This window comes from Pongo abelii, chromosome 11, assembly GCF_028885655.2.
Source record: "Pongo abelii isolate AG06213 chromosome 11, NHGRI_mPonAbe1-v2.0_pri, whole genome shotgun sequence".
Lineage (NCBI taxonomy): Eukaryota > Metazoa > Chordata > Mammalia > Primates > Hominidae > Pongo > Pongo abelii.
In genome coordinates this window covers 84,854,133-84,869,272 of record NC_071996.2, presented here as the reverse complement: position 1 = coordinate 84,869,272, position 15,140 = coordinate 84,854,133, and the positions used below count along the sequence as shown (strand labels likewise).

The 15,140-nt window shown below is 38.2% G+C and overlaps 1 protein-coding gene across 14 annotated transcripts in view; it reads left to right on the top strand.

The window, feature by feature from the left end:
* Positions 1–15,140, top strand: part of PDE1A (phosphodiesterase 1A) — a 390,387-nt gene that overhangs the window by 352,685 nt on the left and 22,562 nt on the right. For 5 of the 14 annotated variants that reach the window (XM_054548811.2, XM_054548810.2, XM_054548809.2 and 2 more), the window contains 2 exons: positions 2,969–3,052; positions 8,208–8,564. In XM_054548811.2, the coding sequence (XP_054404786.1) occupies positions 2,969–3,052; positions 8,208–8,251 (128 nt within the window). In that variant the 3' untranslated portion in view covers positions 8,252–8,564. 14 annotated transcript variants of the gene reach the window in all.

The window sequence follows — 15,140 nt, the reverse complement described above, 5'->3', positions numbered from 1 at the left end:
GTAACAACCCCTGTGTCTCCTTGTCTAAATAGGCATGAGCCTGTGATAACAAACAAGTAGAAACAAAACCAGATCAGCTAATGATTCACAGCATCAGCTCATCAAGACACACAAAATAAGCTTTTGTAGTTGTTTCAGAAGAGAAATGAAAAACAATATGTGATTACTAAATTAAGTGTATTTAAAATACTATTATTCAAAGAACATTTATCAAGTATGTTTCATCGCTTTACAGAAAAAAAAAAGATTAGAAGCTTATTTTTTCTTTGAATTTAAGTGATTTAGTGTGATGGAACTGAATCATGTGATACAAATTAAATGCATAATTTTATATCCATTGAGGTGTTTCAGTATGGTTAATAATGTCAAAGACATATTTCAGGAGGAAACTGAGCAACAGAAAAGACATTTTTTTATTATGGGGAAATCCGAATGAAAGAACAAAGCTGGAGGCATCATGCTACCTGACTTCAAACTATACTACAAGGCTACAGTAACCAAAATAGCATGGTACTGGTACCAAAACAGATATATAGACCAATGGAACAGAACAGAGGCCTCAGAAATAATGCCACACATCTACAACCATCTGATCTTTGACAACCCTCACAAAAACAAGCAATAGGGAAAGGATTCCCTATTTAATAAATAGTGTTGGGAAAACTGGCTAGCCATATGCAGAAAACTGAAACTGGACCCCTTCCTTACATTTTATACAAAACTAAAGAGCTTCCGCACTGCAAAAGAAACTATCTTCAAAAGAAACTATCATCAGACTGAACAGACAACCCACAGAATGGGAGAAAATTTTTGCACTCTATCCATCTGGCAAAGGGTTAATATCCAGAATCTACAAAGAACTTAAACAAATTTACAAGAAAAAAACAAACAACCCCATCAAAAAGTGGGTGAAGGATATGAACAGACACTTTTCAGAGGAAGACATTTATGTGGCCAACAAACATAGGAAAAAATGCTCATCATCACTGGTCATTAGAGAAACACAAACCAAAACCACAATGAGATATCATCTCACACCAGTTAGAATGGTGATCATTAAAAAGTCAGGAAATAACAGATGCTAGAGAGGATGTGGAGAAATAGGAATGCTTTTACACTGTTGGTGGGAGTGTAAATTAGTTCAACCATTGTGGAAGACAGTGTGGCAATTCCTTAAGGATCTAGAACTAGAAACACCATTTGACCCAGCATTCCCATTACTGGGTATGTACCCAAAGGATTATAAATCACTCTACTGTAAAGATACATACACACGTATGTTTACTGCAGCACTGTTCACAATAGCAAAGACTTGGAACCAACCCAAATGCTCATCAATGATAGACTGGATAAAGAAACTGTGGCACATATACACCATAGAATACCACACAGCCATTAAAAAGGATGAGTTAATGTCCTTGGCAGGTACATGGATGAAGCTGGAAACTGTCATTCTCAGCAAACTAACACAGGAACAGAAAACCAAATACAGCATGTTCTTACTTATAAGTGGGAGTTGAATAATGAGAACACATGGACACAGGGAAGAGAACATCATACACCAGGGCCTGTCAGAGGGTGGGGGGCTAGGGGAGGAATAGCATTAGGAGAAATATCTAATGTAGTTGATGGGTTGATGGGTGCAGCAAACCACCACGGCACGTGTATACCTCTGTAACAAACCTACACATTCTGCACATGTATCCCAGAACTTAAAGTATAATAAAAATAAAATACAATAAATAAAAAACAAATGAGATAGCCTGTTCTGTTTTATGCAACATGTAGGACAATCTTAAGGTGTTAATTGAATTATTTAAACTATTTATTCCCAGAAAATACTTAAAGGATTATAAAAGCCAGCTTAAAAACTTGAGGACTGTAACAGAGTATAAATAGTGAATTTGCCCTTCTTTCTGTTCAGTGTGTAATGCAGAGAACTTTAAAAATAAATGCAAGAAACAGTTGTTTTACCCTCCCCTGATTGACTCTCAGAGTTTCTCTTGCTCCTTCTGGAAAGTATCACAGTTTGAATCAAGCCAAGTCTTCCTTTTGGTTTCAGAGCATGTGAAAAAGTTGTTATTGGAACAATAAATAAGTAATCAATCTGCATACCACCTTTATATTCCTCCTTTGCTTCTCTGTGAAAAACCTAGGTCTGCGTCCATGGACGTCATCAGGAAATAAGGCTGAATGGCTTCAGGCTCCATTCCCAAGCTCTGATTCTGTGGACACTTAGAGAGGCTTTTTCAGTGAATATTTTCAAATCACCTTTAGGACTGTTAGATAACAAGCTGCTCAAGGAGAATGAATAGCAGTGTTAGCCTTGGCACCCCACCCCAACTAGTTACAGAGCAGTGACTCTCAAAGACCTACATTCCCCTGTGGTATTTATCTGTAGTTTTATCTCACGGGTCTCTGTGAGCTTTCTGAGCACATTTTTTTATTTGCCAGCAATGCCTATTAGTACTCACCAGTGGGCATCACTCTTCCACATCTGTTGCTTAGAGAAAGTAAAAATTGATTTTTTGAAAGTAACAAAAACATGTCAATGTTACTTTGTATTGAGTTACTTTAAAAAGTTGTATTTATAAGGTATGTGTTCTTAAAATATTTGCTATTCCTTTCCACTATCTTTTTAATTTAATCAAAACCCTTCATGTAAAGCATACCTCACTTTACGTTATAACTTCTAAGTACCCAGGACTGAATCCTAAGCAATTCTGAGAGAATATACGTGTACATTTTAGATTTCAAAAGGGACAAATAATCAAACAGAGGAAAACAAAGTCTTTCAGAAAGAAAAACTAGAGCTTGCTATCATTCTCTCTCTAATTATGGTTGAAAATGTAATTAGAAGTTTAAATGAAATCATGTTAGTAATTTTATATATTTTAAATTATTAGTAAATTAATTATTATATTATATATTTCCTTTATTGTTCCTATTTCAAATTTAACCTCTTCAGCTTTGTCTTCAGATCATGTTCTACATCATGTTAGCAGTACAATAGAGCAGGAGTATGCATTTGATAGAGTGGAACTTTCAGAAGGTAAGAATCATGAAGTTCTAAGAAGCAATATTCAGAGTCACTTAACCCTAGAAGAGCTTAAATAATTGTTTGAATGGTGAGTGTGTGCTTGTGTGTTATCCATTAATTCACTCATTCCTTTATTACAAAGGTATAACTCAAAAGTTTTCAACCTGGGCAGCCTATCAGCATCATCTGGACTCCTTGATTTTTTTAAAGTTCAACATGCGCTTTCTCCAGTTCACAGAGGAAGGTCTTGGTAGAACACTTTTGTGCATTTAAATCAGTGCAACAGGACATGTAGGGGAAGAGCAGGAAATACCAGCTCATGGTCAGGACAAGCCAAATACAGATCTAAATCTGAGCCAGCTTCACCTTGGCAGGCTGAAGTCAGGAATGGCAATGGGAACCTTTGTAGTTATATCCGTCTAGGGATGGGATAGTTCCTTTGTGTCTATCCCGCATGATATCTATATCTTGGTTCATACTGTTGTACCCTGGAATGTTTGCTCTCTACTCCTGGGAAGATCAGTGGACAAGGTCATGACTAGTCCTGGAACATAAGGTTACTCTTCACACAACTGGAAGTCTAGCTACGCCTATGTTTTCCTATCTCTCTACCTTTGCTTTTGTTCTTCCCTCCTCATAGAATGCTCTTACTGGGCCCTCTCCTCCATTCTGCTTATTAAAATCCTACCTGTCTTCCAAGATTCAATTAAAATGCCATCTTCTCCAAGAAGCCTATCATTTAGTTTTATAAACATAGCTGTCTCTTTCATACTGTAGTGTAGTTAGACTGCTTATCATATTCTACCTTGCATTCTCAAAATAAGAAGTGAGAAATGCATTTGCAGGAGGCCTACCCAAATTAGAGTTCTAGTAAGAGTGGAGGTGGAGAGGACATTTAACTACACATGCCTCATCGAGGTTCTGGCATTCTGCTTTGGGTGTGTGCACCATTTCTCTATGCAATGAGAGCCACTGTGTATTATGAGATATGATTGGAGTATGTTACAAATGTAAAAACTGTGGATTTTGACAAAAGGTTGAGAACCACTAATTAAGTCATTACAAAAATATTTACAGGGACCCCCTATGTACCAGTGCAAACAAATGCCTATCGTCTTTTTTTCTTGAGAGCAGAACTCATGGGCTGTTCAGCATCAGATTTCTGGTGCCTCCTACTCAGGGCTAGGTAAGAGCTCTGTCAGTGTTGATTAGAGGAAAGTTGGCTCCACTTTGTGGAAGTCTAATATTAATGGTGAGTCCACATAAATGACATAGTATTATCCACTATTTTGTACTATGTTTTTGTTTGTTAGCTAAATGACCTTAAAAATCTGATAAGTCACAAAATGGCAAACTAAACTTAAGGGTTGTTCCCCAAAAGTTTCTCATGTTTTATGTCTGCATTTGCTATGTTTTCTGATACCTCAAACCTAGTCACTTGCTCTAATTGTACTTTGCAATATGAGTAATGCATGCAAGAGTTCATGGGAGTTTTGTGGCTTCTGAAAACTCTGGGACAAGAAGTATGGAAATTTGGGAAGTAGAGGTAATAATGGGGAAGGGAGTATTGGGTTGGACATTGCACTGTCGAACAGAGATGATGGGGCAGAGTAAGCTAAGTCTTTGGGTACAAGGTATGGAACAGCTCTCAGAGACAGTTCTCTCATTCTGGTGCTGCTGTCATCTAGCAGGAGTTTGATGTGTGACCAGAATTTGACTGGGTTCATGTGTAATGCTCACACCAAAGACAGACTCAAGACTTTGTTGTATACCCCCAATAATTAGCCCAGCTCCAAGTACTGAAAGTACTTCCAAATTATTGGAAGCTCTGTTGTCTTAACCTTACACCTTGAAAAACAGAAATCCCTTCTTTTGTCACCACTCATCTCCTCTCTCTCCAAAACCTATAGGCTTCCGTTCCTCTTGATTCCAGGTCTCTATCCATCTCTCTTCTCATTCTGCTTCTAAAATACTCCCAATTTTTCAGAACAATTTAGTTCTGGTCAAAAGATTAATCAATTCAACAAAGCAAAAGCCTGATAGTTTCCCTAAAATGACATCTATAGTTCTTCAAACAAAAATCACGTACCATACATAATATGCAATACTGCATATTGTCTGGGTTAATCATGGTTTGTCTGTTATTTTCAATTTCATTAGAATGCCTATAAAAATTTAATTTCCTCATTACCCTCAGGACATTTTTCAAAATCTTAATCACTGTACCTATGACCTATATTTGTAATTAGAAAATTTCACGAGTTACTGAGTTAGATGGTTGCTTGTATTTTTAACATTTTACGGTTTATTTAAATTATGTTTTTAATAGAAAAGCTCATAAATTTTCTCAGTAGGAAACAAAAAAATGGGAATAGGTTTTATATCACTGGTTAAAAAATTTAAAAACAAAACTAGAAGTGTTTTTCACTAGAAGTAAGAGAAACATTTAAAATTGGTGGGAAAGTATTAACATTATTAGAAGATCAAATTTGCCTTATGATTAACATAGTATTTTAATATATTATGATAGTTCACTAATTAAACTTTATATATTGTTTATATTTGAAACATCTTAAAATGCAATATTGTATATTATGTATGGTAAATTATCTTTGTAATTATGTTGGTATTAATGCCAAATCAAATGTAGATTCATATTCTACTCATTACATCTTTATGTTCCAGGAAATACACTGAGTTTTATTAAAATCACTATCCTGTGTAGTCAGACAAATAATCCTACAATTTAGATATTATCATATCTAAATCCAAGGTGAGAACTTAGGTCTAAGGCAGCGAAGTAAGTCTCCAGCATCACAGGTGTATACATGTATTACAAATGAATCTAACTTTCTCATTTCTTTTCACGGTTTCATATAGCACACAGAAAATTATATGGTATAGCTATGCGGTAGGATATAAGATTATATGGTATAGCTATGCGCATAGGATATAGCTATGCGGTAGGATATAAAGACAGAAAGAGGAAAGAATTTCCTGTGAAACCTTACCCCAAAGACTAGCATAATTGCTTCATCAAGTCTACTTCTGTTTAATCTCAGCACAATTTATCCAATGAGCTTACAAATGTGCTCATAAGATTAGTTATATCTCACAGATATTTTTATTTTTAAATGTTGAAAGTTATGAATTTGGGAGTGAAATTTTTTATCATTTATTCACCCATTGACCATCTATACCAAATAAATTACAGCTAACTCTACAAGGAAAGAATTTTAGTCTGACAAAAGTGAAGCTCACTCAGAGAACCTAAATTATTTGTCTAATGTCACAAAATTAATTTTTGAAAAGGTGGGGCTTTTCATCTATTTTGCCCAAATTCAAAACCAGTAACCTGTATCATGTTCTAGAAGTTAATTATGATGGGTTGGTTTAGTTAAATTCTCTAAACTTCCCTCCAGAGCAAAAAGTGCTCAAAATCTACTGATGGAAGGATTCTGACAGCAGCGGAACTTAAGGATATTTTAAGTAATATCGTGTGTGTGAGTGTGTGTGTGTGTGTGTGTATGTGTGTGTATGAAAAAGAGAGAGAGAGAGGGAGAGTGTGTGTGTGTGTGTGTGTGTGTGTCTCCTGTCCACTGTATTTGCATGGACGACAAAAGTAAGAAGGAAGGTAGAGGGAGCATGCCTGCATTCCCATAGAGATTATTAGCTGACTTGGTGATGATAAAATGTTTTCCCAAGGGGGGCAGGACTAGGACAAGAAAGGATCTGGGTTGGTAGGAAGATGAGTTATCAGATGATGTACTCTTTACTAAATTTGAAAGTAGGGGTGGTCTGTGAAGCTCATCTGTCCTGGAGTAACTCAGATGTTTACTCATAGTTAGATATAGTCAGGATATTAGAAGTTATTTCCAGAAGATTCCACCAATCCTCTTCATCCAAGGTATGCAATTTTTCCCTCCCATTTGTTTAACGGGAACCCTAGCAGATGGTCCTTATTGAGTATTATAGATTTTTTTTCTTTCTCTGTGTCATATCTCATTGTTATGATTAACAATTTTAGCCAATACTGTCTTTACTATTATTTTAGTTGTATCACTCAGAGCTTATGACATTTATTGTGTTGATATACAAAATCCATGCCACATTTGTGTGCAAATAAATAAATATAACTAATTCTTATGGTATAACTTTCAGCATTTATGTTTCAGTATGTTTTTTTTCAATGTACAATATTCTTTCCTTAAAACTGTATTTCCATAACTCTACTAAACCGGAGATGGAATCAATATAAAGTCTGGTAAATAGTAAAGAGAAGAAACCTAATTTCAATCAGTTTAGAGTTGTTCTAAAACCCACATGTAGCCAAAATTGTCCTTCTATAGTTCATCTTAATGCTTATGAGTTTACCAAATGCTTATGAGTTAAAGAAATTATTTATGATATTTACATTAAATTACAAAAAATAGCATTATATTGGGCATGATTATAACTTGCCAGATATACACACACATACACATACACACACAAGCACACAAGACTTAATAATTTCCTTCATGCCATTTCAGAAGATTAAGGAATGATAGAGCACAATTCCACCTGAAAATCATGTTATAACCTATGTGACAGCATTAGCCCTTCCAGGTCTGTAATTCAGTCAGAAATTTTGTTGTTGTTGTTAGCATATTTCAACATTTTTTAATAAGAGAAAGATATTTTCTGTGGATAAAGGAAAAGGAAACATGATTTTATTCTTTTTTATTTTGAAAATAAAATCACAGAATATCATTTCTTTACATAATAAAATTCTACATCCAAATATTTGCATACTATTTGTTAGCAGACAATAGTAATAGGTTTCAAGATAATCTCTCATTAGATTCTGAGAGTGTCTGCTCTAGTTGATAACAACGAGTTGGACTCCATAGGAATCCACGCAACAATTCAAGTTGAGTTATAAAGAAAAATGAATCATCTTAAGATCACCACTGATGAATACAAGAATCACAAAAGTTTCAATAGCAAAAGCAAAGTATATTAAAAATTAAGGAAAATATGCCAATTATGTTTCTTTTCATAATTTTACCACAGTAATTTTTTACAATCATGGCTGATTATAAATGAGAATTACATTTTTTTCATAACTTCTTTACAGCATTTTCTCTAAATTATTAAAATAAGTACCCTTTTTTTTTTTTTTCAGAAGCAAGAACCAGTTCACAGAAGTGTGAGTTTATCCATCAGTAAACACCTTTAAGTAAAACCTCGTGCATGGTGGCAGCTCTAATTTGACCAAAAGACTTGGAGATTTTGATTATGCTTGCTGGAAATCTACCCTTTCCTGTGTGAGACAGGGAATCTATTTTTGCAGATTGCTCAATAAGCATCATGAGCCACATAAATAACAGCTGTAAACTCCTTAATTCACTGGGCTCAACTGCTACCAAACAGATTCATCTAGTGGCTACATCAGCACCTTGTGCTTTCAGATATCTGTTTCAATGGCATTTTGTGGCATTTGTCTTTACCGAGTGCCAATAAATTTTCTTTGAGCAGCTAATTGCTAATTTTGTCATTTCTACAATAAAGCTTGGTCCACCTGTTTTCACCTTAGGTTGTCCCTTTTCTAAAATGTCAAAAACGTAGTGCAAATTAAAAAAAAATTATCTTTTACATTAATTCTACCATTTGTCCTAAGGGATAGATACCTTTGAAAACATGTTTATATTATAGTGAGAGTGAATGGCAGGGATGAAATGTATCATCCAAAAACCCACCAGGTTGTCCAAATGGTAGAAAGGTGAGTTTTACTGGCAATATCAGTTTGCAAATTGGGAAGAGACAGTCTCCAGTGTGTACCAAAGATGCTCTCTCTTCAAAGAGGGAAAGGGTAGTTGGGTTTTTATGCCTCACAGAGTCTGTATTACACAATAGAGGCATACATATTTAGCAGGTTTGGGGAAAAAGCTATACATATTTATGAGCAGAGTCAAGCACATGCCTAATGGGTAAACATATATGTAATGTACATCCCATGTTCATTTTGAGGTGAGGATTTAGCATTAAAATGAGGAAGAATTTGGCTCTTTCTTTTAAAGAAACATAGGATACAAAGACAGTTTGTGGACAGTCTCTGTAAGCTGGCCAAAACTGGCTTGAGATCTTTAGTTACTTCTTGGTAAAGAATGTTTGTAAGATTGGCCCTCAGTCTTCTTAAAGTTGTAGTGGTGTGGGCTATAAATCAGTTAGGAAGGGTCTGCAATATTTCTGATATCTCCTATTGTTAGGGAGTTTAGCAAGAATGTGGTTTTTCTTATAGCCATAGGAATTTAGGAAGTTTCCATGACAGTCAAGCTCTCAACACTCAACCTGGAAGTAACTTTTGTTTCCTTAACCTTAGGGTTCATCTTAGTTAATAAGTGGCTATTTATTTTGGTCTCTCAGAACATAAACGGTTTACTGTACTGTTTTTGTTGGATTTGAAATTGACTTGTTTTCTACATAATTCAGTTTAAGGTTAGCTAAGTTATTTCTTCCTGGAAAAAGTCTGGTTTTTAAGAGCCGCTTTCCTACATCATCTTTCACTGTTATCAGTTTACTTAATAGTTAACTATGCTAGACTAGTAGAAGCACTCCAATAATTAATTAGCTAAGAATGGCTGATGTCCAGTATTGAATAATGTATTTTCACAAATAAGTATATTTATTTCATCTATCTCGCCTTGCCTTCTCACGGGAGGTGGAAAACTTGGCTATAAAATATCATCAGATTAGTCAAGGTTCTCCAGAGGGACAGAAACAATAAGAAATACACGTGAAATGAAATTTATTAGGGAGAATTGCCTCATGCAGTCACAAAGGCAAAGTCCTATGATGGGCCATCTGCAAGCTGGAGAGCCAGAAAAGCTGGTGGCTTGGCTCAGTCCAAATACAAAAGCTGAGAAACCAGGAAAGTGAACAGTGGAGCCCCAGCCTGAGGCCAAAGGCCTTAGACCACCCCCCTCCCGGGAGGCTGTTTATACAAGTCTCAGGGTCCAAAGGCTGAAGAACCTGGAGCTGAATGTCCAAGGGAAGGAGGATAAACAGCCCCTTCTGTGATGGAAGTTTCCTACTCAGAAAGGGAGAGAGAGAAAGCCAGAGCAAGCTGAATATCTCCCTTTTTCTACCTGCTTTGTCCCAGCTGCTCCCCCAGCTGATTGGATGGTGCCCACCCATATTCAGGGTAGGTCTTTTTCTCTCTCAGTCCACTGACTCATGGGTTAATCTTCTCTGGAAACAGTCACCTAGGCACACCCCAAAACAATGCTTCACCAGCCATCTAGGCATCCCTCAATCCAGTCAAGTTGGTACCTAAAATTACCCATCACAAGTCTACCCCTTGCCAGCTTGGCACCCAGTATGCACCTCTTTAAACCACACCTAATATCCAAATGAAGACTATAAAAAGGTCATAATTCTGTCCAACATGGTAAAACTATCCTGTTTACAAGCCGACATGTACTAATCCCATCCTCAGAAGAAAGGATAAAATTCATGAGTGTTGTTTACTCTTCTGATCTCCTGCAACTCAAATCTGATATAAAATTAACAATATTCAAATGCTGATATTAAGTCAATAAATCTTATGTTACATGATAAAGGAAAAAGAAAACAGATACTTGCTTAAGACATGTTAATATACATACAAATGTATTCTTAACAAAATAGGAAATACTTATAAAAATTACAGTCCTCATTTCTGTATCTGGCCACATGGCTGTATATGGTATTCATACATGTCTTCTACTACCCATTCTGTATTCTGTATTGCCTTCAGTAAGCACCTCAGCTGGTCATGGTTCTTTGCCTGGCAAGGTGACCCAAACCTTCATTCCTTAAGAGTCTGGGCAATTCATAGTCCAGCCTATATTGAGTAGTTGTAGTTTCCCATTGACCTTCATCACAGGACAGGGTAATACTAACAGCTGCTCTAAGGAACCTTCTGTATTCCAGAAATACTATTCTTTATCTCCATTGTGGAGCAGTAGGCCAATCAATCACCCTTAGTAGCCTAGATGAATTGCCCTAGCCAACACCCTAACTCCCTTTTTAGCCTGTTGACTCAAGAATCATGAGGAACCCAAAGCAGCCGAGTCACAGTTTTAAATCCCAGTTCAGTTGAATCATTTTTGTGTCTCCTAGTAGAAGCATTCCTCCCTCTGAAACAAAGTTCCCTGCAGAACTAGGCCAGAAAAACATAATGTTGCAGAAACAGTGAGAAAAAATTTTGCTAGTAGGTCACTAGAGGTGATGGTAAGTAGTTCCACTTCCATTTCTACCCATTGATTCCCGGACCTATGACTCCTGGCTATGGGGGAAACAGTACCGTATATTGGATGCTGATTCAGAACATATACAGCCTTCTGGAGAAATCTGTCTCAGTCCTGGAAAATATTGTCACCTAGCTGGTACTGTAGAAGCCAGCTTCTTTAGGATAATGGGAAACATGCTAAGACCAGTGAATTCTATGAGCATGAGCTGATTGCTGCACGTTTTCCCTGTGAAGTGAGTTCCTTGGTCAGAAACAATGCTGTGTGGAATAGGATGGCAGTGAATAAGTCATTACATAAGTCTAGAGATGGTAGTTTTGGCAATAGCATTGTAGGCAGGGAAGACAAATCCGTATCCATAGTAAGTGTCTATGCCAGTAAGGACAAAATGCTGCCCCTTCTGTGATGGAAGTACTCTAATGGAATCAATCTGCCCTGGGGAATGGTGCCATATTAGGGCTCACTGTTGGTCTCTGAGTGCTTACTGTTGGTCTGTGAGTGCTCAGTCTATGGCGAGGCAGTAGCCAGATCACTCTTGGTGAGTGGAAGCCCGCGTTGCTGAGCCCATGAATCACCTCTATCCCTACCACCATGGTCACTTTGTTCATGAGTTTATTGGGCAATGACAATGGTAGCTGAGGAGGAGGCTGACTGCTATCCACAGAATGGGTCATCTTATTCACTTGATTATTAACACCCTCCTCTGCTGAGGTCACCTTTTGGTGAGTATTCATATGGAACACAAATATTTTTACATTTTTTGTGCACTCAGAGAGGTCTATACACATAACTCTTCCCCAAATTTCTGTGTTATCAATATTCCAATTATGTTCCTTCCAAGTCCTTGACCATCCAGCCAAACCATTGGACCATGTATTCTTGTCCTCTGTCAACTGATTGTAGGGAACTCCCCATGAAGGCATAGTACAAACTGGGAGAGAGGAGGCAGTATAGAAGGAGTGAGGACTATGGGCATTTGGGCTACTTCATGTAACTTACTTGTGCCTTCAAGACCTGCTTCAGCCCGATCATGTGTATACCACTACCATCTGACGATAGAATACTGCTGTGTCTCCCCAACTTTATGGCTTAATGGGCCAAATAACACCCAGTTAATGGTAGGTAGTTCAGGTCACATGGTAATTTGCTGGCCCAAGGCCAAGCATTCAGCTTTTACTAAGGCCTAGTAGCAGGTCAAGAGCTACCTCTCAAAAGGAGAGTAGTTATCTGCAGATGATGCCAGGCCTCATTCCAGAATCCTAAAGACCTCTATTGTGATTCACCTGTAGGGCCCTGCCACAAGACTCTAAACAGCATACCTATCTGCCGCTGATACAGCAAGGACCATTGGAGCTCTTGGGTCACATGGCCCAAGTGGCAGAGCAGTTTGCATAGCAGCCTGTACCTGTTGCAGAGTCTTTTCCTGTTCTGTACCCCACTCATAACTAGCAGTTTTTTGTGTCACCCAGTAAATGGGCTAGGGTAACACACCCAAATATGTTGCCTTTATAATCCAAATAGGTCCACTAGGAATTGTGCTTCTTTCTCAGTTGTAGGAGGTGTCAGATGCAACAACTCATCGTTTACTTTAGAAGGGTTATCTCGACAGGCCCTGCACCACTGGACCCTTAGAAATTTCACTGAAATAGAAGGCCCCTGAAGTTTAGTTGGATTTATTTCTTGCCCCGTGACAATGCACATGTCTTGCCAATAAATCCATAGTGGTTGTTACTTCTTGCTCACTAGGTCCAATTAACATAATGTCATCAATGAAGTAAACAGGGTGATATCTTGTGGAAGGGAAAAGCAATCAAGATCCCTGCAAAATAGATTATGACATACGGCTGAAGGGTTGGTATACCCCTGAGGTAGGAGGGCAAAGGTATATTGCTGGCCTTGCCAGTGAATCAAACTGCTTCTGGTGGGCCTTATGGACAGGTATGGAGAAAAAGCATTTACCAGAACAATAGCTGCATAACAGGCACCAGATGTGTTAATGTGTTCAAGAATGAAACTACATTGGGTATAGCAGTTGCAATTAGAGTCACCAATTGGTTAAGCTTACAATAAGCCATTGCCATTCTCCAGGATCCATCTGTCTTCTGTACAAGCCAAGTAGGAGAGTTGAATGGGGATATGATGAAAATCACCACCTCTGCATCTTTCAAGTCCTTGACGGTTGCACTAGTCTCTGCAAACTCTTCAAGAATGCTACCTTGTTTTCTATTTACTATTGTCTTAGGTACAGGCAGTTCTAATAGCTTCCATTTGGCCTTTCCTATCATAATAATCCTCACCCACTAGTTAGGGAACCAATGTGGGGATTCTGCCCGCTGCTAAGTCTGTCTATTCCAATAATGCATTTTGAACTGGGGAAATAACTACATTATGGGTTCGGGGACCACTGGACCTGAGCTAATCACCTGACTCCCCTAACCTCTACTATAACTGCAGTGGAGGGCCACAGTGATGTTTTCAGTCTCTTGGAATCAATGTCAGTTCAGAGCCAGTGGCCAGTCATCCCTGAAAAGTCTGATTATTTTCATTTCCCTGATACAAGGCCAGAGGTCCCTTTGGGGAAGTATAGGAGAAAGATTGACAGTATAAATTTTATGTAGTGCACCAGGGTCTTTCCTCAACAGGACCTGGTCTCCCCTTCACTTAAAGGGCTCTGGGTCTGTAAACTGGCTCAAGTCTAGAAATTGATTGAGGGGCAGTGATTCCCTGTTGTCATGATTCGAGTTAGACTTTTGTTCACTTGACTCAGAAATTTTGTGCTTCTACAGTTCAAGTAAGAGCATAGTAAGCTTCCCATCTATTTTACTTCTAGGAACATCATGATTAATTAGCCAATGCTGGAGGTCTACACAAGTCAGACTATTCTGATTGTTGCTTTGCCTCTGCTGTTAATTCCAGTAACTATGCCCACCTTGCCTTTGACATTTGAGTGCCATCACTTGGCCCCTGCCACCCAGGGATCCAATTATTCCCATTGCATTTGTTTTCTAATTGAGTGATTGTAGTTCCCACTGTAAGTTCTGGAATGCAGAGAAGAGCAATCACAGAGATCTTTAAGGATGCTGGTGCTCCCCTCACAGATTTATTTCTTAAAATATTAGTGAAAGGTGTATCTTCTGGACCCTCCCAGTGTGGGTGAGTAGGTTTTATGTAACAAATCCACTGTAGCATTCCAATTTCCTTAAGCCTTTTAATTCCCTCCTCTAAATGAAACCAAGGTAGATCAGGCATCCCCAGCTCACTCATGGGGTGGGCTATTTTTTGATCCATGTTTCAGCCAGTCAGCCAAATAAACTTATAGTGCCTTTTTTCACTCCTTGAGCTGCAATAATAAATGCAGAATATATGCTTAGTGGGCTCATATCAATAAATTTGGCCTCATTCTTTGTTTCTTCCACCACAATCCCACATCCTTAATGTCCATTCCCACGCATGTTTCTTGGATTTCTGCTGGTATCAATTAGAACACTCAAGTAGTTCTTTTGGAGTATAGTGCACCTCCTTGTGGGTCACACTCTGAACCTCCCCTCTGGGATTTGAGTCTAGTTACAGGTTTAGAAGCAAAGAGGGGTGGTAGGGGTGGGTCTCAAGGAGAATCAGCATTGTCTTGCCCTGCAACTGCTGCAGGGGAGACCATTACTCTTTTTTCCGGCAATGCAGTTAATCCCAGAGAGGGGTGGAAAAGAGATACCATTGTGGGTGGGGGTGCCACTGCCTCTGGGGGTGGAGAGGACACTCACCTTGGCAAAAAATACTCTTCAGAATTTATGAGCTCAATGCCCCCAGCTCCATCAGGGTCATCCCACATA